This window comes from Lutra lutra, chromosome 8 (assembly GCF_902655055.1).
Source record: "Lutra lutra chromosome 8, mLutLut1.2, whole genome shotgun sequence".
Lineage (NCBI taxonomy): Eukaryota > Metazoa > Chordata > Mammalia > Carnivora > Mustelidae > Lutra > Lutra lutra.
In genome coordinates this window covers 10,011,739-10,036,626 of record NC_062285.1, presented here as the reverse complement: position 1 = coordinate 10,036,626, position 24,888 = coordinate 10,011,739, and the positions used below count along the sequence as shown (strand labels likewise).

At 49.1% G+C, this 24,888-nt stretch overlaps 1 protein-coding gene across 12 annotated transcripts in view; it reads right to left on the bottom strand.

The window, feature by feature from the left end:
- CELF2 (CUGBP Elav-like family member 2) overlaps positions 1-24,888 on the bottom strand; it is a 508,648-nt gene that overhangs the window by 143,484 nt on the left and 340,276 nt on the right. For 11 of the 12 annotated variants that reach the window (XM_047741384.1, XM_047741375.1, XM_047741377.1 and 8 more), the window contains one exon: positions 9,332-9,528. In XM_047741384.1, coding sequence (XP_047597340.1) covers positions 9,332-9,509 — 178 coding nt within the window. In that variant the 5' untranslated portion in view covers positions 9,510-9,528. Of the gene's footprint in view, positions 1-9,331; positions 9,529-9,699; positions 9,901-24,888 lie in introns of those variants that run through there. The other variant, XM_047741385.1, reaches the window with a different exon arrangement.

The following is a 24,888-nucleotide window of genomic DNA, read 5'->3' as shown; positions in this document are numbered from 1 at the left end:
GCTTACCTGCTCTTTACCACTTGGCACCTGCTATCTTCATTCGTAACATTTAGCATTCGTGGATCATTTTGACCATGAACTTGTTGGAGGCATTGTCTCTTGTGTCCCCCACGGTCCCTACGACTGTGTCCCTCCAGTGTCTATGATGCAGCTCCCCTTAAACTATAGGAATTTAGGAAGCAATTTTTTTTTGGGGGGGGGGAGGAAAAAAAAAAGGAGCAGTGATTCATGGGCCTAGCAGGCAAGGGACTCTGAACACTGCCGATGACACGTGGAACCACGATAGAGAGACAAGTGTCAAGCCAGGCCTGTGCTGGGCTGCAGGACTCGTCCCACAGACTGAAGGCCTGCCACACCCCCACATACTTTATAATGATCAGCTTCTGGGTCAATCAAGGAGTGTGATGAACGGATACTCCCTTTCAATCCTTTAATTCATCTCTGATTCCAATTTATGGTCCCCTTAATGGAAATAGAGAAATCACATTTCTTTATTCTTTAAACCCATCACTGTCCAAAGTAGATTTCTCTGATCGGGTTTCTCCAATTTAAATGAATGCCCGAACGTGGGAACTGGATTAGGGGCATCTTTCTCAGTAATTTACATAGAGAGTGAAAAAATATCGATCCGTATACCTATGCCTGTGGTGTCTCACTTGCCAGGCCCGTTCTCCCAGACCCATTAGTTTTTACCATTATAACCTGACCCTGCTCAGCGAACTAGCTCTCTTCTCCATCTGGAGGAGAAAGCTGCTTGGACGCTTCTGCCTACGTGTCTGTCCACGGGCCTTGAGAAATCCGTGTACCCCATCATTCATCCTGCCACGAATGCCTTTATGATGTGCTCCCTTCCCCATTGCCTGTGCTCACCAAAGTCGACTGGAAAATACCCTCGCCCCCTGGAAGGCCCTAATTCTTTAATTCATATAACCGGCCTCTTCACTGCAAATTTCTCTAGCATGATACCTCCTGTACACCGAGATACCTAATGTTTGATTTTCCACTGAATTTCACAGCAAGGGTCAGAACGTTTCCAGTTCTCTTGACCGAGTGTCCTGAAAGCCCAATGACTATCACCCATCATTTCTGTTACCAGAATATGAAAACCTCCACCAATCTGTTGCTAAATCCTATTACTTTAGCCTACCTTCTACCTCCCCCCACCCCTACCTACCATTTGGCCAATTCTCTTTTCAACCCTTTTTCATTTCCAACGGTCATGAATGTCAACGTGACTGTTGTACGTGTATTCTTAGCGGCACATCCTGGCACTCTTGTGTCTGGAGGGAGACCGGGTCTCACAGGAGGTTTGGGCTAGCCAGGATCAGAGAAGAAAGCAGGTGAGTGAATGATCTCAGGATCAGCGAAGTCCGGACAAGGAACAAAGAACCTGAGACCTCGTGCCTAAATCCTGTCAGCGTCTGGGGCCGTATGTCCTAGAAAAAGACTCAGTCTCTGAAGCATTTAAGAACACAGGAGGAAGGGCTGTAGCTGTCCTAACAGCACTGTGCATTTCACCATGGTTGGAATGATTAAAGACAATACACTTTTTCACAGGGTATATAATGACTTTATTTATATTTTTTAATGCCAGCATTCTAAACACTTCTAAAATCTAACTTAACTATGGTTAATGATAAATTCTAATTAGAAGCAAAGCTTGAAGGAGGAAGAAAGCTAAGCTTTCCACCTGACTGCCTGATCATCTGGGGTCTTCGGAGTTGAAGTGAGGAAGGGAGGGCAGGTCATGCCACGCCAGCTCTCGAGCCACGGATATGTGTTTCAGAGCAACTGACTCTAAGAAAATATGGTCTTTCTGACTGGGAACCTGGTCTTGTCATTTCCAAAGATGGTTTCATAATGACCCACCGTATGGTAAGCCAGAGTGGTTCACTTGTGTAACTGATGGGAGAACAAGTCTAATGTGGAGAAATCTCATTGGGGGCAAATAAAAAGGCAAACAAGACCTCTAGGCTGGCAAAGTACAACACACTCAATGGGAAATGCAAATTGTGAGATCATCTACATTTCGCTGTTCTAGTCAACCTGTAACATGTGTTGGAAGGATCCCAACAGACAGAGGCCATGGAGCCCTGCGCTTACTTTTCATGTAAATTTCTACCAAAAAAATCCATTCCCCTCTCATCTAGAGCCTGTTTTCTTTATTCTTTTATTACGTTGATTCCAGAAAAGTAAACCTTTTTCTCCACCAATCTGTTGCTAAATCCTATTACTTTAGCCTACCTTGGGACCAGTGGCTGGGGACCAGCCGATGTCCCAGACTGAGGAGAAGACAAAATGGTTAGAAGCAGCCTTAAGTAGTTTCTTTCATTCCTTGAATTTGGCTCTCTCTGTGTGTCCTCTGTGGCTCCCTCCTTCCTTTTCTTCCTCTTTTCCTCTCCAGAGATGTAAGGATCAAAGTATGCCCAAGACAGATATTATCTGCTGGGGGAGAAGCTGCCCTTTGATAGAAGGGACTGAAATTCAGAGCTGGGCTAGACAGGCATGGTCCAGGGAATGTCAGCATCAGAATGGTGGGGGGGCATTTAAGGGGAGTCCTTCTCACTGTAACCCAAAGGAGACTAATTTAACATTTTTCTTAATTTATCTCCATCAGCGCTGTGGGTGCAGTCTGCATAAGTCAGAATAATGAAGTCCATTTAAAACAATGAATTGTTAAATCTTTCATAGAGCCATATGATACAACTACCGAACCTCTCCTCTCATAGGCACGTGATCAGGATCCCTGCCTGCATGAATATAAAAATTCTGACCACCTTTTACATTTATCCTATAGGACCTCGGTCAGCCAACAACGAAAAGATGGCACAGGAAGTTACACAGCGATTTCCGTCAACGTAAAATTAATTCAGGATGAAAGATCCTTCCTGTGGGCCACTGAGAGAGCGTTACCCAAACTGGGCCTGTCTCAGAAAATCGAGGGCAGCAACCCCAGTTTCCAAAAGATTTAGGGCAGAAATCCTGTAACTACCTGCGTGCACTGAAATGCAAAATTGGTTTACCTTGTTGTATTTTAAATTCTTTCTCAATTACGGATTTTGAGATGACATCACTTAAATAAGCTGGTTCCAAGTCCATTTCTGGTACTTAAGGGAAGTTTCTGACGAGAGTTCTTTGAGGAAGAAAGGAGAGGCATGAACCGTGAAAACACTCCCACCCCAGTCCTCCAATGGGATAACTTCCATAAAAAGGTCAAAGGTATTCTCTGCAGCCTTTCACATTTTAAAGATTAAAGTTTGAGAAGATGTCACCTCTCCTCAGACCATGCAGGCAGCAAGCCCAATTGTCCCCTCGCTGAATGTGCAAGCCACAGGGAGCTTGTGACAGTGTTACTGTAAGGATAAAGGAAACTGAGAGGCATTCTCTGAAGGAGCTTGAGATAACACATAGTTCTAATCCCCTTACAGGTTCTGGAGTTTGCTCTCATTCTACACTAACACGGAAGAATCTTCTGGACTGGGGTTGGGGTGGGAGGGGGGCTGTCTTCCTGTCAAATTCTGAAATGTGTACGATTGGGTTTTGGTGCCTTTCGTCCTTCCCCTAGAGAGGAGGCCAGACTTTGAGGCTATCAGTGAGCTCCTGCAGCCTGAAGCAGAGGCATTTGGCAGGGAAGGAGGGAGCCCCGGTAGGTCAGAGCGGAAGAGCAGCGCCAGAGGGGAAGAGGGCAGGGGCGGCCGAGGCGAGCTGCTGTCCCGCCGGCCCAGTAGCAGTGCGACCATCAGGAAGATGACATGCCACCTCGCGCTGGCACCACCACAAAGCTGCTCTTTTGAAACTTAGTAACTCTTCCCAGAGGAGCCGGGGATTTAATTTTTTCCCTCCCGGAACACTCTGGCCTCCAGGCGCGGCGGGGGCTGCAACTGTGCGGACCCTTCTGCCGCGACCTCTGAGCACATTTCAAGAAAAAAGGAAGTGTTGTTCCTCGGGCCTGTGGCACGCAGCGATAGCGACACAGCCACTTCCTGTTTCTGGCCTCTCTTGGGGTAAGAAGTTGCAGAAAAAGGTTGGGGGGAGGGAGGGGTGATCAGTGAGGCCTCGGGTCAGGACTCAGGGCCTGGTTTCACCCTCCAATGTCAAATGTTAAACGACTACGTTCTAGTCACTGACACCCTCAGTTTTCCTCCCTGCAGAATCGGAGTAACAACATTTAACGTAACGACACTTGAGGATAACACTGAACACCTGAGCGGAGCGCCATGTGGCTAGTGCTGGTGCCGGAGTATGTTTTTCCAGGGTGCTAGGGTCCCGGGTCAGGGTTTCGGGGAGAACAGAGCGAGCAAGAGAGCAAGGATCCAAGGAACAGCATTTACCCCTAGGTGGAGGCTCGGGGCATGGGCTCTGCGAACACACCACCCCCACCGGGCCTCGCTCACGACTGCCAGCCCCAGGCCAGAGCGACCCTTCTGCCCTTACCAGCCCCCCTACCTCAGGTCTCAGGGAACAGTCCCCACACTCCGGTACCCTTCCTGACCTTGTCCCCCACCCATCCAGGGCCTCACCGGCGACAGGTGATCCCCAGTCCGGGCTCACTCACAGAGCCCCAAGCCTCAGGGCCCTACTCCCAGTCTTCACCCTCCCAGGGTCACGGGGCCTCCCTGCTCGTCAGCAACCCCACTCTTCTTTCACACTGGACTTTTCCAAAGCAGTCGTTTTAAGTCAGATCCCTTCTCCTCACACCTTCTGTTCCACCAGCCTCCACCTGTCTCCTGAGAAGACGGGGGCACCTGTACTGTCCACTTCGCTCCAGGACACTGAAACGTACTTGTTGCTACTTCCTTCTAAGGGCTCTGCTGTCTCAGCTGAGGTCCCTTCTACCCTTTTCCGTGCACCCTTCAGCCACCCTGTCTCCTCAAACACCCTGGTTCTGGTCTTTCTTGTGCTTTCAATAAGTCCTTTCGCTCTATGTGTTTATTAGTTTTTTAAAGGGAAAAAAAAAAAAAAAGGCCGGCCCACTAGAAAGGGCAGTCTCTACGCACAGGCCCACATGTAAACCTACACAACCCACAGCCTCCACCATCTGAAACGCTCTCGCACCCTCCCGGCCACCAAAGCCAGTGGCTCTCCTTAGCCCACATCCTTCTTGATGCTACCGTGGCACCGCAGACTCAACGGGCTGAAAGCTGAACTCAGGCTTCCTCTCCTTCCCATTCCCTCCGCTGCTGCTTCCCCATGCCTCCCGGTTCAGGCCAAGCCCTCCTGCTCAGCCCCGCCTCAGCTTAGCTATCAAGCCTCCTTTCTTTCCACCACCGCCATGTCTGTGTCACTCAGGACACGCCTTCTCCACGGCCATGGCCACGGCCACCAGCATCTCTGTTCAGGCCCCGTGGGCGGCAGCCGACACACTTCACCGGTCTCCTGGTCCCTGTTCCCCGCACTCCCATGGCCTTCGCAGACCCTCAACGGTCTCTCCCATCAAATTCTAGACTCTAGCCTGAGAGGGAAGGCTTCTAAGAACTGGCTCCGGCCTCTGTTTCCAGGTGTCGTGACCTTCCCCACTGGCATTTCATTTCATGGACTTCATGTTTCCTTTGGACTCTGGCAGGATTCACAGCTCCCAGAACCTGCCCCACACGTCCCACCTCCATGCTTGAAATCAGGCCCGTCCATCCACCTGTAATGCTCAACACTGTCTTTACTTAAGGAAATCCTGTTTTTCTCTTTGGAGATGTGGAAAAGATGCCATGTCTTCCTGCCTCCACAGCTGCTAAGTCTTCATTCCCTCCCCGAGCTTCCAGAGTTCAAACAGGCCCCTCTCTTTCTCATCCTTATCCCACGGTCTCCAATATTATCGTTCCCTGTGCGCTGGCCTCATCGTCCCTATTAGATCGCAAGTTCCTGGGGACAGCGATGATAACAGCCCCTGTAATAGTCAGCAGCGCCACGCAAGCTCCTCCCACCTTCATCTCAGCCACCCCAGGAGCGGAGCCTCCCTCCTCAGATGGAGATTAGGTAACATGCGCAAGGCGTGGTAGGGCCAGAACTTGAATTTAGGCTTGTCTGACTTCAAAACCAGTGCTCTGAACTACAGGGTGGTATCTCCCACCACCCATCAACTCGACCAACAGCTCCAAATAAAACATCATCTCCATGAGTCGCTGGACATGGGACAGTTCACTGAGCTGGGTTCCCCCGAGTTGCTGACTCTGCTAAGCCAATGCATACATTAATAGGGAGAAGGCACAGACAGTCTGGGCTCTAACTCTTAGAGGATGCTTTAAAAATACAGAAGAAAGTTCTGATGCTTCAAGGCTTAAGGACATCAGGTGCACAATGACAGGAAAAACCTAATGCACCTGGATTAGGTAATGACCTGATCTTGTCTCCTTCCTTGGAAGCACTCGTGTCAGGGAGGCAATGACTCGAGGCCACACCAAGAGGCCTGTGTAGATCATTCAGACCACGGTTATGTAGAAAATTCTGTTACCCGAAGCTGTGCCATCAGCCCTGGGAAGACATGGTGACCATACTCTGCTGACAGAGTCTGGACCAGGGCAAACGCGAGGTCCCACGGCACGTGTGCACAGGAAAATACCGCGTGGCACACACAGGTATGAGGTCGAGACAAACTGTGGCCGCAAGTGGCTAAGGGCTGTAATCCTCTGAAGGGAATGTCATTATGCAGCTCAAATCCCATCACAACAAATACCGTTAAAACAGAGATATCTGTGTAACAAAAATCTTTTCAAGCTTTGGCTGACGGCCCACGTCCTTCAAGCAATATTTGATGTGAGATTTGGAGTCCGCAGTAATGGGAATTGACCTATATTTCCAGAGGTAAGATTTGAATGATTTCATCTGTAGCTTCTATCCCATGGTACCATGGGTTGGAATCCTGTACGATCTAAACCCGTGAGCATGAAAACCAAACGCGAAGGCAGGGACCAAATCAACCTTGCTCATGAAAGGCAGAATTCCTTCCCTTCATTTGGGGGAGCATTTAGGTACAGGAGAAGGCCTCTGACCCACACCCTGACATGGCGCAAAGCTGGTGTGTGGCCTCATCTCCGCGAGGTGAGCACATGGCGGGAGAGCGCACAAAGACAGGAGGAACATGTTCAATTTCTTACTCTGCTACGTACTAGCTGAGTCCGCGGGGCTGTTGCTTAACTTCCACAGAGCCTCCATTTCCTCATCTCTAAAATGTGACCAACAACACCTACTTTCAGGATTTTCGCAAGACCTAAAGGAATGGACTCCTAAAATAGCCCGGTGCGTAGCCTACATGCTCAGAAAAGTTGGTTCCCTCCTCTGGCCTCCTCCCCGCTCCAAGATGGTGGGCTTATGCCAACTATTTAAATGAGGCTGGTTGTAAGACCTAGTGAACGAGGTCAACAAAACGTATAGTCTCAAGCACGGCCAGGTCAAGACAGTGTTCAGGGGAACGCTGGGGAAAAGAGAGAAAATGGTAGAAGAACTAGGCCATGCACACTTTTCTGACTGAAAGGAGGGTCTTCTGGCTAAGGCAGGCTTTGTGTCAAATAAAATGCAAGTACTCAGGCAACAGAAGAAATGAGCTTTGATCACCTATGTCAGAGGTCATCCTGAAAAATGCTGACAAACTGAAATTTGGAGGCATGTTTTCCTGGACTGGGATGAAGTATGGCCACGGCTCCAAAACCCTCACTTAGTGCCCCTGGCCTCGTTCTCCGGCCCTTATTTGGTGACTCTTTAGCCCTAGTCTGGTGCACTGTACCATCTTTCCTCCAGAAGGATACTACGGAAATTACATATTAAAACAAATTCTAGTCTTCTCCATTTGGGAGTAATGCAGGTAAATAATTCAGGAATATTATCGACAACCTTCTCAATGTTGCCCCAATTTGTGACATTTTAAATCCTACTGAATTTTAGGTAGGTGATTTTCTTTTTTTCAAATTACGGGACAATCGAGTTTGTGGGGACAAAGTTCCACGTAAGCCAAGAACACTATTGGTGTTAGACACCTTGAGACAGAAAACAGAGTCCTAGGAACAAAATCTGAAGGTGTGTCTGTCCACCCTTATAAAATGAGTGCTGGCTTTAAAATTCTTCAAAGGCTCCCCAAAGTGCTATCAGACTGCAGCAGCTAGAGAGAACATGAGGTAGCCCACCATTTCTCAGGGTCACAAAGCATTAGTCTCAAAGATGATTTCCTCCTCTCCCTTCACCTTGACAGTAGGAAGGAGGCTCAGAGAAAAAGTATGTGCTAATGTTCATGCGTTCAAGTCAACCACAAGTACAAAGCCCAACCATGAGTTTGCAGGACCTCTCCTGAGAGGCAACAGAGAAATAAATTAATAGGGCAGACCCAATTTCCAAGGAGCAGAGAAAAACGAAGTGCAAGATCCACTCAGAAGACAGGGGAACCCTGGGTTAGATAGCCCAAGACATCAAGAACAGAAAGAACAAAAATAAGCAAGGTTAGAACATCCACAAAGACTGAACAGTAGCAAGCAGCAGAGAAGATTTTTTTTTTTAATTTAGTTTGCACAGAGCCTATAGAGAATGTCTCCAGTACACAGAAGCTTCCGGGCCTTAAAGAGGTTTCTGATCTCTATTTTAATAACTGAAACCCCCTCTCCCCATCACCCTCGCCCTAAAATGGAGGCAGTAAAAACCACCAGACTGTACACTTGAAATTCACCACTGGCAAGGGCGTAAACCACACGCATTTCTGAAGGTGTGCTAACTATTTCAGGCCACTAGGGTGCTTCTTCCCGCCCGAAAAGGCACATTTCACTTAAGGATCCCCATCTAAGCCCCAAGAATTGATGTCCCTCTGAAAAAGTACGCCCTTTCTTCCTTACACCAGTGGCACTGCACTAACTGTGCGGGAGGCATCTCAGGGTCCCCACAGGCTATGGAAAAGTCCAGTGCGATGGTAATTGCACCGGCAAGAACGGGGAGGCAGAGGGAGAAAGAGTTCGCTCCCGCAAAGCCAGGCTGAGCAGCACGGCTCCTGGGAGAGGCAAGCATGCGCCCGAGAGGAGCCTGCGCCGCCGAGGAAGTGACCTCGGGAGAGCAATCACGCGCCTGGACAGAGGCGCGGCCGCGCGCTCCCGCCACTCCTCCCTCCCGCGCGTCCCAGTGCCAGGCCCCCTCGGTCCACCTGTGCGGCGGGGCGGGGGCGCGGGTGCCGGCGCGGGGAGGAGCCCGGCTGGCCGGAGCCCCGGGGCGGCGGCGGCTCCCCTCGTGGTCCTCCCTCCCTGGGGCGCCGGGCAGCCCCGCAGGGCCCGCCTGCCCCCCACCCCTCCAGCCCCGGCACCCCCGACCGCGCGCCCCCCTCCACCCCACCCCGCGCCCACCCCCACCCCTCCCCAGCGGTCTGTACCTTTACTCTGGGGAGGGTTCTGACTCCGGTCCCGGAGGACGTTGATCTGGTAGACGGCTCCGTAAGGCTCAAAAAGTTCTTTCAGCTCCTTTTCCGACCAGGACCGGGGGATCTGTCCGACAAACATCTTAATGGCATCTGGGTCTGGTTGGTCTGAGTGATCCAAAGCGCCGTTCATCTTGTTGGCTGTGCCGTTACTGTCAAAAAGGGAACCGGGAGCCAGAGTTAGGGCTGCACGGTGAGGGACAGGAAGAAAAAAAATGGGGGTGGGGTGGGGGCGGGGAGGCGGAAGGAGGAGGAAGAGGAGCACGGGGCAAAGTGCCTAATGAGTCGGAGAAATTTGATGAACTAAAACAAAGCACAGGCACCATTAGGTTGCTCGGCGGCAGCAGCGGCTGCGGGCTCTCACTGCAGGCTGCGGTTCAGCATCGCCGCCCGAGCACAGGGCAGCGCCCCGCCGGCTGTCACCCGGGGCGTGGACATCTTGAAGCCCGGCTCGGGAGGCAGCTGCAAGTTAAGTGCAGGTCTCGCTCTGCAAGGCTGCCACCAACGCATCGGCAGCCTTATCAGCCCCACGCTGGCTCTCGTGTGCAAAGAAGGGGAGGGCTGGATTTCTGTTGGATTCTCCCCCTCCGACACCGCCCCCCGCGCCTTTTGGAGGGTTTTGGAAGAGAGGAGAGAGGTGGTAATAATAAAGTCACATGAAAAGAAAATGAAACACTTGGCAGTCCGTCAGATGACTAATGCAAGACGTTGGTGATGAATTTGCACAGTGCGCGAGGCATCCATGTGTGCATCAAATTAGGACGTTGTTGCTGCTCAGAATGGAAAGTGCTCCAGCAATGCGGCTCAGCGCAGCCCATTGGCTGCCCACGCTGGAGAAAAGGGCTGGGCAGGGAGGGGGCTCCCGTTTAAAAAGCACATTGTTTATGGGATCCAGGCACAAAGGGTTTAATTCAGAGAGGCAAAGGCGATCTCAGAAATGCCTGCTTTGTGCTGGAAAAAAAAAATGCAGCCCCAGAAAGTTGAGTTCCCACTAAAGGACACTGAATATTTCAAATCTTTCACACTCCATAAATTGCTCTCTGTATATCTGACTTCCAGATGTTGTACTTGAGTTCTAAACAATCACACGTTTGGGAGAGAAAAGAGGAAAGTCTGCCTTTTCTTCTCCCGGCTTCAGTCAATATTTGGGGCTGATACAAAGAGCGAGACCATGAGCTTTTACATATCAGTCTTCTTTAATGCTGTTTTCCAAAACCGTCATTTGGAAGACAGAACGCTCAGGTTTAGAGTTCTGCCGTTCTAGTCAACATCATGTAATATGATGATGAAGGCATTCTTTTTTTTTCCACTTTGGATCCCTCCTCTTTGAGCTGCAGTAAACAGTAAAGCAAAATCCCCTACCTCCTTCATCTAGCCCCCCACCCCCCCACCCCGACTCTCCTGAATGTACCCTAAACCCATCCACTCTGCCAAGTGACAAGGCGGCATTCATTGGCAGTACTGGGTTCCTGACTTCACATCCCATCCTGTGAAAATAAAATGGACCCAAGCAAGTACACAGCGGGCAGATACGGTACCTTCGGAGCCACTTCCATGGCCACTACCAGCCCCCAGCTCAGGAGGCAGAAAGGTGAAAAAGGGGCCACAGGGACTAAAACTTATTTCTGGGTAGCCTGGGGGAAATAATGAGAAGACACTCAAGGATCTTAAGCGGGGTTCCTTATTAGGTTAAAGCCCACAATCAAAGACCACCAGAGTACCTTCCGTCCACTGTGGACCTAGCTCGGGTCGCCCCAAGCTCCGGATTAAAAAAAGACCCTGCGTGATGGCTAAAAGACAAACAAAAAGCCTGTGGAGAGGAGAAATCCTGAATTCAATTTAATCCTGAGAGGAAAATGACAGCAAATACTCTTCACTAGGTCCTGGCTCCGATTTCCACTTCTTCTGACCCCTCCCAGTTTACCACTAAATTTTTTTTTTTTTTTTTAATTCTTGAGATAAACAATCAGACTGTCTTAACTTGAAGCACTTTCGGAGCTTTTCTCTAATCAAACTTATTGTTATAAAAAATGTTCTGCCGAATAAAATACCAAGTGCAAAATCTGCCTTCCACAATTTGGGTGCAGGGTGACGCTTGTTTGCGGTAGAGGATGATCGCTCGTCTTGTTCTCAGGTACCTCTACGTCTTCACAAATCGCCCTTGGAGGATTCAGTGAACTCTGTAACCCACTCCCCCCCCCAGCTGACTCCCGCACAGTGTGGGCGGCAGAGCCCCACGCAGAACAGAATGTCGCGCTCACAGCTCACTGGGAGCAGAGAGTGTGGCAAGATGTAGTTCTGGGCCAGGAAGGGCTGTGGTTACTGCTGCTGACAGCGAGCCTGAAAAGCAGAAGGCACTGCCACAGGTCTCAGCTAAGGGGGACCGGAAGTTCCACAAATGGGGCTCTTGCATCTTGTCTGTACAGAGCATAGTTAATACAATGGAGGGTTTAGGGGATGGTACACCAGTCCTCACACCAGAACTTAGAGCAAGCATCCTGGCACTGTCTGCCCCACAGGGGCCTTTCTCCTTTCCTCAAGAAATACTCATGGGGGTGCCTAAAGGAAGGGAAGCTGATGAGAGGGCTGGCGCCTCATACCTTGGCTCTTTCTGTGGGTGCCTATTTATAAACCTTCCCCATCAGCCATCCTGCAGAGATGCCTGCAGATCTCTGATCTGAGCAGGCTGTTAGGGCTCAGGGCATGGGCTCTGAATTCCGGGCCACCCCTTTGAACTGTGTCACTCTGGGCCTTAAACTCTTCGTCTATAAAATGGGAGTGACAGGGGCGCCTGGGTGGCTCAGTGGGTTAAGCCTCTGCCTTCGGCTCAGGTCATGATCTCAGGGTCCTGGGATCGAGCCCCGCATCAGGCTCTCTGCTCGGTGCAAAGCCTGCTTCCCCCTCTCTCTCTGCCTCTCTGCCTACTTGTGATCTCTCTCTCTCTGTCAAATAAATAAATAAATAAATAAATAAATTAATTAATAAAAAAAATTAGGAGTGACAGATACCGTGTCACAGAGTTGGGTGTCTGATACGGAATGCAGCCTGGGAGAAGGGTCTGAGCAGTGTTAGCTTCTCCTGCTGTTAAACTGCGTCTTTGCACTTGGAATGCGCTCGGAAATGACTGACCCTTTGCAAATCTTCTTCTCAGTCCTCAGGTTTTCACAGAGGAGACTCAAATGCAATTCATCCCCTAAACAACACTGCCTATCTTTCAGTGAGGGTTTACATGCCAGATGCTGTGGGAGGCGTTTTACCCTCATTTCTAATCCTTATAACAACCTGATGAGAAACTATTATTTTCTAGATGCAATCATCGAAGAATTAAGTTCCTTTCTTAAGATGACTGGCTTATATGCTATAGAAGGAGAATTCAAACCTAGGCCCAACGGGCTCCAAAGCACGAAACATCTCTAATCCATCATGTGGCCGAACACTGTATCAGGTCTCCCTTGGGCTGTGAGGGAATGGCTCAGGGTAAATCCGAGAGAAGACAAGGCCAGGAGCAAATCCTGCTGGGTCCCTAGAATCACACTGCCAAATAAAAGGCACGCTAAGGGAAACACACACACACACACACACACACACCCCTTTCTACTATCTATGGAAAGGAGGGGTCAATGCTGAACTTGACACTCCATCGAGCCTATGTTAAAACACACATTTTCTCAATAATCACATAACAACATTTCCATCTCCACGGATTCCCTTCCTCTCTATCCCCACAGGGTAACATCAATGAGCACCTCTCACCCACATGGACACGTCATTTCCGAACTACATGCCATTTTGCAAAGAACCGTTCCAAAGATTATCGTTAAATGCTAAGTGCCTGACAATCCCTTAAGTAGTTCCAACGACGTCTATTTCTTACACAAACTACCGCTAAAGCACATCTTCTCAATCAAAAGCCTCTGTGCAGGACAGGCGGCCCGAACCCTCGCCAACCCCACATGGCTGACCCCCCACGCGAGATCCTAATGGTACCACAACAGACTGGTTCACTTTGCTCTGATGCAGGCAAGCTCCCCCTTCTTTGCACTCCCAGCTTTCTCCCTGGCTGATGCGTGTTTCTAGCAGAGACTTACTGACTTCTGTCCTCAGGAGGCTGTGCGTGCTGACACTTCTAAGGAAGCCAGAAATGATGTGTCCACAGTTAGACCACCGGGGCTACCTGCCAGAGGCCACAGAGAACTCATGTGCTCTTCACAGAGGAATAATTATGGGAACAGAGACCCCCAGTCTCAGCAAGATCTTCTATTTACTAGACTGACCTCAGGCTTAGAAAATTGGACTGGCTCACTTCTCTCTGCACTCCCTAGCCATCTTTAGCACCTAGCCCGGTGGGGGAATCACATTCGAATGCAAATACTTACTGACAGCCTCCTCTTTGCCAGAACACTCGCCACGTACTTGACATACGGTATTGCAACAGCTCCACGGGGTGGCCTTATCATCCCTGTTTAGGAAATGACGCCACTGAGAGGCATGGAGGTAAAGTGACTTTTCCAATGTCACACCCCTAAGAACAGGTGTTTGCAGAATCTGGACACGTTAAGATGTTAAGGCCAATTGTCATCACTCACTATTCCAAGAGCCGGGTTTCTGGAGGCTGAGGTTCCTGGAGGACTCAGGGGTCACATGCAGGCCTTCAATGAAAGCGCCTGTGTCTCTGCCGGCACCTCACCTCCAAGCTACAAGAGACTGAGCACCAATGCCGCTCTTGGTTTTGGCGAGGAGCCAAACCTGAGGCTCCTCTAGGACAGATGCCATATGGAATCGGACCATGAGTGAGAGAGCACCAAGCCAGCGGGCACTGGTGGTATCAGTCTCTGAGCCAAGACGAAAATATAATGATGTTTGGGGAAGAAAAAAATGAGTGCGCTTACTTTTTTGCTTTTAGCACAGGCACTGACCTACTTCCCTACTCCATTTTTGCATAAAGAAAACTAGATCAACAGAGGATATGCAAAATCTTCTGAGGTTCCTCTAAGCAGTCAAATGTTACCAAAATTATAATAATTGATTCAATATATAACTGTTATTAATTCCAGGGCAACAAGCTTGTATAAGGCCAGGCGAATTGCAGGTTCCCTTTTGGAGTGTGGTAAACAAAAGAACCAGTAGCTCCTTTCATCCTATGCCCTGGAGAGCAACTTTCTGCATTCTATCTCCTTTAATCTATAGGAAAGGGAGAATAACAAACTTACAAAACGGGTATAAGAAATGGTAAGTGGCTAACTGTACTTATGTTAAAAAAAAAAAAAGACATAAAATGCCCCTTCAGAAGATATACCAACCCAAAATCAACACAGAAGGATGCCTGCCTTGCCTTGGAAAAATTTTGTATAAAGATAGCTCATCTCCCTGAAGGGTTATCAACAATCTTACTATTCCTATCCTCTTCATCTATCTTATTTTTGTGTTTTAGAAGATCTTAGATCTGTGCTGCCCAACGCTGGGCAGTGATGGAAATGTTCTCGAACTACACAATCCAACATGGTAGCCACCAGTTACAAGTGGGCCACTAGACCCCTGGAATGGGCTTAGAGCAACTGAGAAACAATTTTTAATTTTAATTAAATACTTCAAGCTGCAAACATACTGCAAAAAACAAACAAACAAAACTAGGGAGAGCTAAAATTCACTAAAACACGATTTCATCAGGAGGTTTCGGGAAAACAAGAATAAGGGGCCAGCAAAATGCCGCCAGTGCTGGAGGCACCAGAGAGCAAGCGTCTGGGGTCGTGGACTGCACGGCCTGGGTTCTCAGCATGGCTCCGCCTTACGTTCCCTGTGGGGTCCCAGGTCAACCCCGTCACCCCTGTGTACCTCGGGTTCCCTACTGGCAGAACAAAGAGAGAATCATTTTCATCTGGCTCCTCATTTCTGTAAACCTGTGACTCTGCTTTGGGCCCAGGTGATGATGTATGGAGAAGATAATTTAGGTAATAAGACCAGCTGCCTCCGGCCTGAGGGGACTCCCTGTCTGTGTCGGATACAGTCCCCTGGGGCTCAGAGGTGACTAAGGCAGAGGCTAGGCATTGACGAGGTGTCCCAACGCCATGCAGAGTGGCCTGTGGGCTCAGACGGACACGCTGATTGGCTGATGACTTGGGGCGGCTACTGGGGTGTAACCTCTCCCAATTTGTGCCACTTCGTCCCAATATCCCAACTGCAGTCCCAACATTTCAGTCAGATGACAGGACACTCTTTCAAAGGGCCTGGGCATGGTTTTTTTGTTTTTCTTTTTTAAATATCACTTGTACTTAAGTAATAGCACATGGAGAAACAGGCTTTGCTTGCTGGTCAAAGGAAATTGTCCAAGACTGAGCTGCATAAGGCAAAGGCAGAAGGAAGCTGGCAAGGAGCCTGATGCCTTCCAGTGGGCGTGGGCAGCAGGAGGACAGGCATGAGATCCAGTACTGTGAACCATCTTCCACACTGTCCAGGGCATTGATGATTACTGAAAAACACAATTCTAGGGGCACCTGGGTGGCTCGGTTGGTTAAGTGACTGCCTTCAGCTCAGGTCATGATCCCAGGGTCCTGGGATCGAGCCCTACATCGGGCAACCTGCTCAGTGGAGAATCTGCTTCTCCCTCTCCCTGCCCCTCTGCCTACTTAGGCTCTCTCTCTCTCTCTGTCAAATGAATAAATAAAATCTTAGAACAAACAAAAAAACAACACAATTCTCTCCACCATCCACTGGCAATGTGGTCCCCGGGGTTTGGCACCAGCCACGTCCCCCACTGCACCACAGGTGACCAGGCAGAGACCTGGACATGGCCCCGCTCAGAAGGCACAACCCTCTAATTCTAAACCTTCCACGGCCTCTCTCTTTGGAGAAAGGAATCGCTTGTCATCTAACTTCAAGCCTGGGAATCACGTGTCCTTTCGAAAATGTACCGTTTTGGAAAACGTCCACCTTCTGTGGCTGCCTTTCAACACGGCACCTTTGCCACCAGAATGACACTGCTACGGTTAATGACAGCGGATTCGGAGTCGCTTAATGGTTTGGGTAAATGGAACAGAATTCTCTGGATGTTTGCTGTCTCACCGATGAGAGGACGAAACCAATGACACTCCTGTATTCACCTGGGAGGTAGTGTTACCGCGGGTCACCAAAGCTTTGCGAGCCCAGGCCATGCCGGTGACAGGTTGGGGCCCCAAATCCCCGAGGCAAGACACCTGGAGGTCAGCTGCTGAACTCACAGAAGATGAACTAGAGCCAATTCTACCCTAAGTTGCTGAAGGAGACAACGTCCATCCGTGTGCGTTGACGGGGCGGAAAAACCCAGCTTACCAAGAACGTACGGGACATCGATACCGTTCCTGGGTGAATTTCACCAGGAAAGAGCACACCGTGATGGGCATCCTGCTGGATCTCGGGACCTAACGTTGGACTATATTTGGAGGGAGGTCTGAAACCTATGCCCTTGTTCACCAGCGCGAAAGGGAACCCTGACTCGCAGGAAGTGACTCCTGCAGAGAAGGCCACACAGTACAGGCATCTGGACTCACCCAGGAAAAGGGAAACCTTATGACCTTATCCCAACTTGACTGCTAGTAAAAAGCAGATAGGTGGAAACCCCCCACCAAGCAGTAAGTCTGGAGGCATCCCGGGGTGTGTGCAGTCCTGACGTACAAGCACCCTCTCTGGGAAAGCCGCGAGGTGTTGGCTCTGGGTGCCTCTGCCCAGGGAACTCATTTCACTCAGTGATTTACCAAAATAGTTCAGTGGACTTGAGAGCGGAGCAGAAGGCATTTGCATGGGGAGAGGTTTTTTAGATGAACTTTTAGAAATGGCAATAGGGAATAATAGTCACATAGAAGATTTAGATCAGGCTTCACATTTTCCAAGTCCTCGAGGAGCTCATATTAATTAATACCCCCACCAACAAGGCTGAGGTCAGTATTGCTGACCCCACTTTGTAGATGGGAAGAGGGCGTGGGGGGCACCCTGACCCTGGGTACATGCCCCTTCTCAGTGCCCTCCCCATCTGATTTACCTCCCCATGGCTCAGTGCCACAGAATTCACCTGTCTGCTGGTGCAAGTCACTGTAGGTGGTCCTTCTGGCTGATGGGGAAGAGGCTGGTTTGGCCCCTATCAGTAAGGTAAAATGTGAATCATGAAATGAAGACAAATGTGGGGGGACTCCCCAGTACTGAGTGCGGATCTTTACCTAATATTCTCCCACAGTCACCTGCTAGCAGCACATGATGACAATGAGGGACACACAGGAGAGGGCAAAGAGCAGACACCGTGTCCCCAGGTCCTGGCCACCACGTTCCTTGAGACATGTCACTCCTGCTGCTGGCCCTGGCTCAACTATTTTGCCAGGAGCTACTGATGCAAGAGGAAGCCAGCAGGGAGGTTGGCAACAGTCCCCACTCCCTGAAGACACACCGGTGGCGGAAGTGGACGGTTCTCCCTTGCAGGTTTCTGTCAAACCCACTTGGACTGGATTCTCCCCCCCAAATCTTTCTTCCTTTCCCTCAGATGACGCAGTTACGGGACTTGCTTTACGTCAGGCACGGTGCTAGATGTGAAGGAGAGAAGAAAAGGAGGTCGCTGGTGCCCCAAAGCCACTCGCAGCCAATGAAAAGAGAGTGCACAACGTGAGACCCAATTACGAAGTGATAATGCCCAGAACAGAGGGATAAACAAGGGGCCTGCTGTAGCCGGCAACAAGTGACCGATGGGGCCATGGGGACCGGCACGCAGCGTTCTAAACATGCGTCGTCCCAGGGGTCAAAGCTTTAAAGCGGCATACGAACAAATCAGAGGCAAAGGAAGAGGAGCGCACCGTTTCAAAGAAAAAGGGGTTTCAAAGAAAAAAAGCTATCACTGGGGGCTGAGACCGACAGAGAGCAGCCCCAGCACCCCTCCCTCCCAGGGAGCTTGCACTTGACACGGGGGACCGTGCCACGCTGGAGAGACCCAGGGCTGGGGCAGCCATCCCACACTGCCCGACTCGAGTGGGGAGGCCCAGCCTGGCTCCCACCTCCGCTCGCCATGCCAGAAAGCGGAGGCCCACGAGCATCCATGGCAGCCCCTGCACCCCTCCTGTGGCATCCAGCACTCCCCACGACATCCTGCGGAGGCCAGCTACCCTCGTGCTCCTGTGGTTTGCTACCCTGTGTGCAGCAGTCCCCTCCCTCCTGGGCTGCTCAACCCTCCTATCTGCTCTCCTATAGCCATGGCCAGCAGAAGGCTCTGGAACCACCGCAAACTCACTTCCTTTCCTCCAGTTTGGCTTCATGTGTGACGTCCCTGTTTTTCCGAGTGCCTCCCACTGCCTCCTACCCTGCGCCAAATCTGAGACTAGGAATGTCTTACACAGAACACACACGTCATGCAGATCTCCTGCCGGCCCAAGACCTCGCCCATCTCTGACCGCTGAGCCTACGGAAACAGTAACTAACGGAGCCCTCCTCGGGTAGACGGTACGCTTCTGGAATTCTCCATGTGGGGGACGTCTTCCTCAATCATGAATCCAACAGGTATTTACACAATGGCCCCACGGTCCAGGCATTCCTCAAGGTTTGGAGAGAGGGCAATGAACAAGGTGAGGTTAAGACTACCGTTAAGGAGCTTATATCAACGGGTATGGGAGGGAGTGTAAGATGGCTAAACAGGGCAATCTTTCAAGAGATTAGAAAGGGGTCGTTCGTTTCAGTGGAGAAAAATGAAGGCCGGGACGGAGACACGGAGTGCCAGGTGGACGGGTGCGACTCTAAGTACGATGTTTAGCGAAGACCTCATTTAGAAGGCGAGCACGGGGCCTGCACAGTCTCAGTGTGGCCCTAACATATATATTCTGAATAATGAGATTTGATACAGCAAGAAGGCTTTGAAGTTGTAAAATTTAAGTCACACATTACACAATTATAAAGAACCACGATTACAAAGGACCACGTTATCCCATTTGGCACTGTTTTATTGAATCTGAGGGTTGATACACCTATTACAAATGAGTTACTGAGTTATACCTATTTTTCTCTAAATGCCCGCTGGGTCCACTTGCCCCAGCTCTGCCACTGTCCTAATTCTGGCCATTCTGGTGATAAAACCATTCAGGGAGGGGTGCCTGGGTGGCTCAGTTGTTAAGCATCTGCCTTCGGCTCAGGTCATGATCCTGGGGTCCTGGGATCAAGCCCTGCCTCGGGCTCCCGGCTCGGCGGGAAGCCTGCTTCTCCCTCTCCCACTCCCCCAGCTTGTGTTCCCTCTCTTCCTGTGTCTCTCTCTGTGAAATAAATAAATAAATCCTTAAAAACTGACTGACAAACAAAATACCTTTCAGGGAGCTCTCCTACCTTGGATGAAAGGATGAAGATTTCACTGACCTCCATGTTTGCCCTGTATTCAGAACTCTATCTACCTCTCTGTTAAATATTGATTATCAGTCCATTCATCTCGTTTTATCATTTATCAATGCCCAAATTGAATCTCAGGCTGGTCTTTCCTCAACCTGCATTTGGCCTGCCTTCCTCAGTCATCAATGATGTATATTTAAGGAGCACAGGCTAAAATGAATGCCAGCCTGAGGGAGGCAGCCAGCAGTGTAAGGCTTGATATAAATGTGCTGGAGGTTAGACATGCCACTGTTTCCTTCCACTGATCTGGAAAGTCTAAAGCTGACTATATATATATATATATACAAACTAATCACATCATATGAATGACCGTTCAGATCACAGAAGAGCATCCACTAGTGAGGGAAGATAAGTATTTCTGTAGAATAACTATTTGTTAGGTTCAGATGTATTTTTTTGGGGTAATGCCTTCAAACTCCTACATTTGTGGGTTGTCGGCAAGAGAATTCAGGAAAAAAAGGACCTTAGAGCAGTCAAAACGTATGTCACCAAACTCTCCCCCTGGTGTTTATTTCCTTTCAATTCTTTGGGGGAGCTTCTCAATCCATTCCTCAAAGATTCTCATTTTTTTTTAAGGTTTTATTTATTTATTTATTTGACAGACAGAGATGACAAGCAGGCAGAGAGGCAGGCAGAGAGAGAGGAGGAAGCAGGTGCCCTGCTGAGCAGAGAGCCTGATGCGGGGCTCGATCCCAGGACCCTGGGATCATGACCTGAGCTGAAGGCAGAGGCTTTAACCCACTGAGCCACCCAGGTACCCCAAAGATTCTCATGTTTTATGTTGTTTTTTCACAGCCTTGATCACTGGCCTTTCAAACCCACAGGAGACCGCAGGTAGCAAAGGAGAGGGTTTGCCAATGGCGGCCCAGGGAGCGCCTGCCTCTGGATGATTTCGAAGGCGCACAGCGGTGGAAAGCACATTCCGAGCCGGGGCTGACTTCTGTTCTCCATGAGTTCCCAAGGACAGCTGCGCAGCAGAATAGTGAACCTGTATGATGGCAATCCTGGCTCATCGAAAGAGCCATTTGATGCTCAATAACTCTGGGTGGGAAGGCAGGGAAATACAGAATCCATTGTTGAGAAGGGTTCCTTCAAAATGAGACAACAGAGAACCTGTGCCTTAAGGGATACGCTTTCCACTCAAGGGCACACTTAGCTAATAAGGCCGACTCATGCTGCAGGGGCCCCAGGTATCCGAGACTTTTCTCTCTCATCCTAATACACGCTGTGCATCAAAACTCAAGATCTGGGTACCATCTAATTTGCTGCCGTTAAATGCAGTGGCTGATTTTTGCCAAGACACTTCAGCTTTTGGGGGGTTAATCTTCCCGAGTTGCCTGTTCTATTTTTACCAGTCTGTTACTGTGGTTCTTGCTGCATTTGGCTGGGACGAGTGAGGGAAGTGGGTGGGAATCTGGGGAGAGAGGAGTTGCTCCCTTTGGGGATTTTGTTTTTCTAAAGTAAATTATGTTTGTTCACTGATCAAGAAGTAAACTTTAATTCTTTCTCTTTAAGACATCACAAAAGATGATGTTTGCGGTTGGAAAACCGGAGATTAAAAAGCCCATAATGGATGCCTGGGATACCATTCAAGGGACTAGTCATGAATTTTCTAGAAGCTTTCTGTCCGAGCATAAGAAAAGGAAACAAGAGGATCTATAGAGACTGCACAAAATTCCTAGATAGCAATCCAAAACGCTCGCCTCTCCCATAGTCTGCTTAAAGAAATTTGCAAAAGTAATGGAAAAACACTGCCAAGTCTGTAGCATTACTCAAGGAAGACTTCCAGAATTCCATGCACGTCAGCTCCTCGGGTATGTTTCCCTATGATACGAACATGCCAGTTGGTCATGCTACAAAAGTACCTATCAAAAGGAAAAGTCCAAATGCTAGTCCTCAAATTCCAACATCATGCCTTAAGATGAAATCAATACCAAATACCACATTTCGATTCAGAAATCTATAAAACCCCCGCCCCCAGTATCTCATAAATTCCATTTAGCATCTTCAAGCACCAATTAAAATAGGCTTTGACATTTAATTTGCTGATTTCTTTAGAAAACACCATCCGACTGAACCCCCTCAACAAATAAGAATAAAAGTAGGATTACGTGCTAAATTTTAATAGCTGTTATTTCAAGAGGCTGAATATCGTTCTATCAAAATTCCCCACAGTTGATTTTTTTTAAGCCATTTCTTCATTTTTTGACACTACATCTGGCACAATGAATACAGATGATCATTTGTTTATGTATCTGTCTAACTGCCTTTCCCAAACACAGCCAGATGGAATCTTTCAGAATCAAATTAATTTCAGATTAATTCACTCTGGACCCACTCCAGTTTCATGACTCTTTGCTTTGAGGCATCAACCAAACTGATGGGAAGTCATGAACTCAAAAGAGCACAGGTTCCTCGATATCAACGGGGAAAAGTAGTACAAGTCTGTGGTTGCTCCCTGTGCCCAGAAAGAAATCCATCCGGAGGCCTGGCCAACAGTTCACCGTGTCAGAGTCATCCAGGAAGAATTTCCTTGTGGATCCAAATAGGATCACGGTTAATTTTACATCCAACAGTCACAAGGGCCTGGGAGGAGTCCAGGGAAAATGAGCGACCTAATTGCTAACATCAGGACCCGCGCCGGTACGGTACCACTGGCCACATACGGAGTCCGTTGTGGCACCCGTTGTGGCACACCTGCGAAGCGACAGAGTTAATCCCAAGCACCCAAGGTGAGTGTTCTCCCTCTCTAGCTGTGGCGACTTAAGGAACTAGACACAAATGTAACCAGGCTTTGCACGCTGTCAATCTCGATGGATGCCTTTATTACCGTACTTGTTTCAATTGCAATTTGGGTTTCCATGGAGACACAACAGTCAGCTCTAGAAAATTATAAGATAAATGTCAGGTGGTGATAACGGTGTTAATGAAGCTTCGGTGACAAGCAGCTCTGTGCTCCAAATAATAAGCTTATTTCTATTAGCATATGTATAACCTGTCAAAAAACCTGGGAGAGAGTATTAGGAATGCAATATCTATCTATCTGTATTTAAGAGGAGAGGGGACAGACCCCCCCCCCCCCCCCTTGGAGTGGCTTAAAATATGGTGGGTCAATCTGAAGAAGAAGAAGAAGAAGAAAAAAGTAATGGCTGGTTTTGTTGGAAAATTAGGCACCGGTGACGGCTTCCAATGATGCTCTTGCTGACATGAGGCAAGGCCTTACTTCACCCACTAATGGATGGGATTTTTTTTCTTATAAGGTGGTTAATCTCTGTTTCTGGAAGCTCAGAGCTCAGCTCATGAGGCCAGACCATGGCAGACGGCAACCGTCTGGGAAATAAATGCTAAAGCCAGCCTCGTGGTAACGGGGTCGAGGCCACCCATTGCCTGCCTCTCTCTTCATTGCTGGCTAGCAGTAACTGGCTCGCTAGAATCCAGAATCTGACACCACCTTGGAGTAGTCTACCGTCAAACGTGTGCCCCTGAAATTTTCTCCAGAAGAACCTGTCAGGTCCCCCAAACTGCCAGCTCTGCGTGTCTGCAAGCTAGATGCACTGGGAACATACAGGCTCGTGCTGTCGAACTATGAAAACAGTGTAGGGCCAGGTCTTACGAAAAGTCCCTACAGGAAAAAAAAAAGCTTCCCTTTGTTTGGAAAAGAGGATTCAGACACGGAACACATTTTTTATATTCTCTTTGTGAACATCCGTGAAGACCCTACAGTATGATGGAGGGTGAGAATTCTGCCAACTAAAGACAAAAGGAGCCCCCTCCCCGTAAGAGAAATTCTTCCCAATTCAATACTCTGTGACCTGGCCATAGGGCCCACCGTTTTTTTCATTCCACCATATTTTTTTGTTTATTTAACAACTTTATTGAGTGCCAGGCACTGCGTTTCAAAACACAATGACGAGTAAAACAGTCGCCACCCTTACTTTTCTCATTGCTTAGGGCCTGGTGCAACCAAACGTCTAAGGTTTTGAGCCAAGTATCGTAATATTTCTCTTCTCTTTTTCTTTCTTTCTTTCCTTCCTTTTTTTTTTTTTTTAAAGATTTTATTTATTTATTTGACAGAGAGAGATCACAAGTAGACGGAGAGGCAGGCAGAGAGAGAAGAGGAAGCAGGCTCCCTGCTGAGCAGAGAGCCTGATGCGGGACTCGATCCCAGGACCCTGGGATCATGACCTGAGCCAAAGGCAGCGGCTTAACCCACTGAGCCACCCAGGCGCCCATTTTTTTTTTTTTTTTTTCGTCCAATGTTTGGTCCCTTTTGAAGGGACTACATGACTACACTTTTTCTGGGGCAAAACAACTCCTTTTGCTACAAGTCTAGGTTGGGAACAGCGGACTGCTCCAACCTGCCCTGTCTCTGTCTGGATTGCTTTAACAAAAATGCCATAAACTGGGTGGCTTAGAGACAACAAACAACTATTTTTTCCAATTCTGGAGGTTTTGAGTCCAGGACCCAGACACTGGCAGATTCTGAGTGTGAGGAGACCCACTTCTTACTTCACAGACAGCTGTCTTCTTGCTGTGTCCTCATGTAATGAAAAGGGTGAAGACACTCTGCTTTGTAAGGGCACTAATCCTATTAGGAGGGTCCACCCTCATGACCTAATCACCCAAAGGCCCTTACATAAACCTCTGGATGCCATCATCCTGGGCATTAGATCCCACATACGAATTCTGGGGAAACAAACATTCAGTCCAAAGCACTCTCATTACTACTGTCAACTCCTTTCCTCCCACTCCACTTTCCAGGAAGAAGACGGATGGTGTCAAACCCAAGGTTCTGGATGTCACTGGGCCTCGGTGCTAGGGCAGAAACGTGAAACGTGTGGCGCAGCTTTTGAAGAAGTTACAAGTTACTGCTTCCCCATGACGCTTTCTTCTCTTCAGAATGTTCTCTGTCACTCCATATGGCTACTGTATCACGTGCTGGGACTGCCTCCCACTCTAAGGGGTGGGCGCCTCTCCCAGCTTTGCAAGATCTAGCAAGACAGAGGGAGATCCAGGGGGAAGTGGAAACAGAATGGCTCAAACCTCACGCTCCGGTTTTGAGGAGAAAGCCTGCATTTCTTTTCCTAACAGCCGGTCCCTCCAGCCTTTTCTCCCTGCCTGAAATCCCAGTG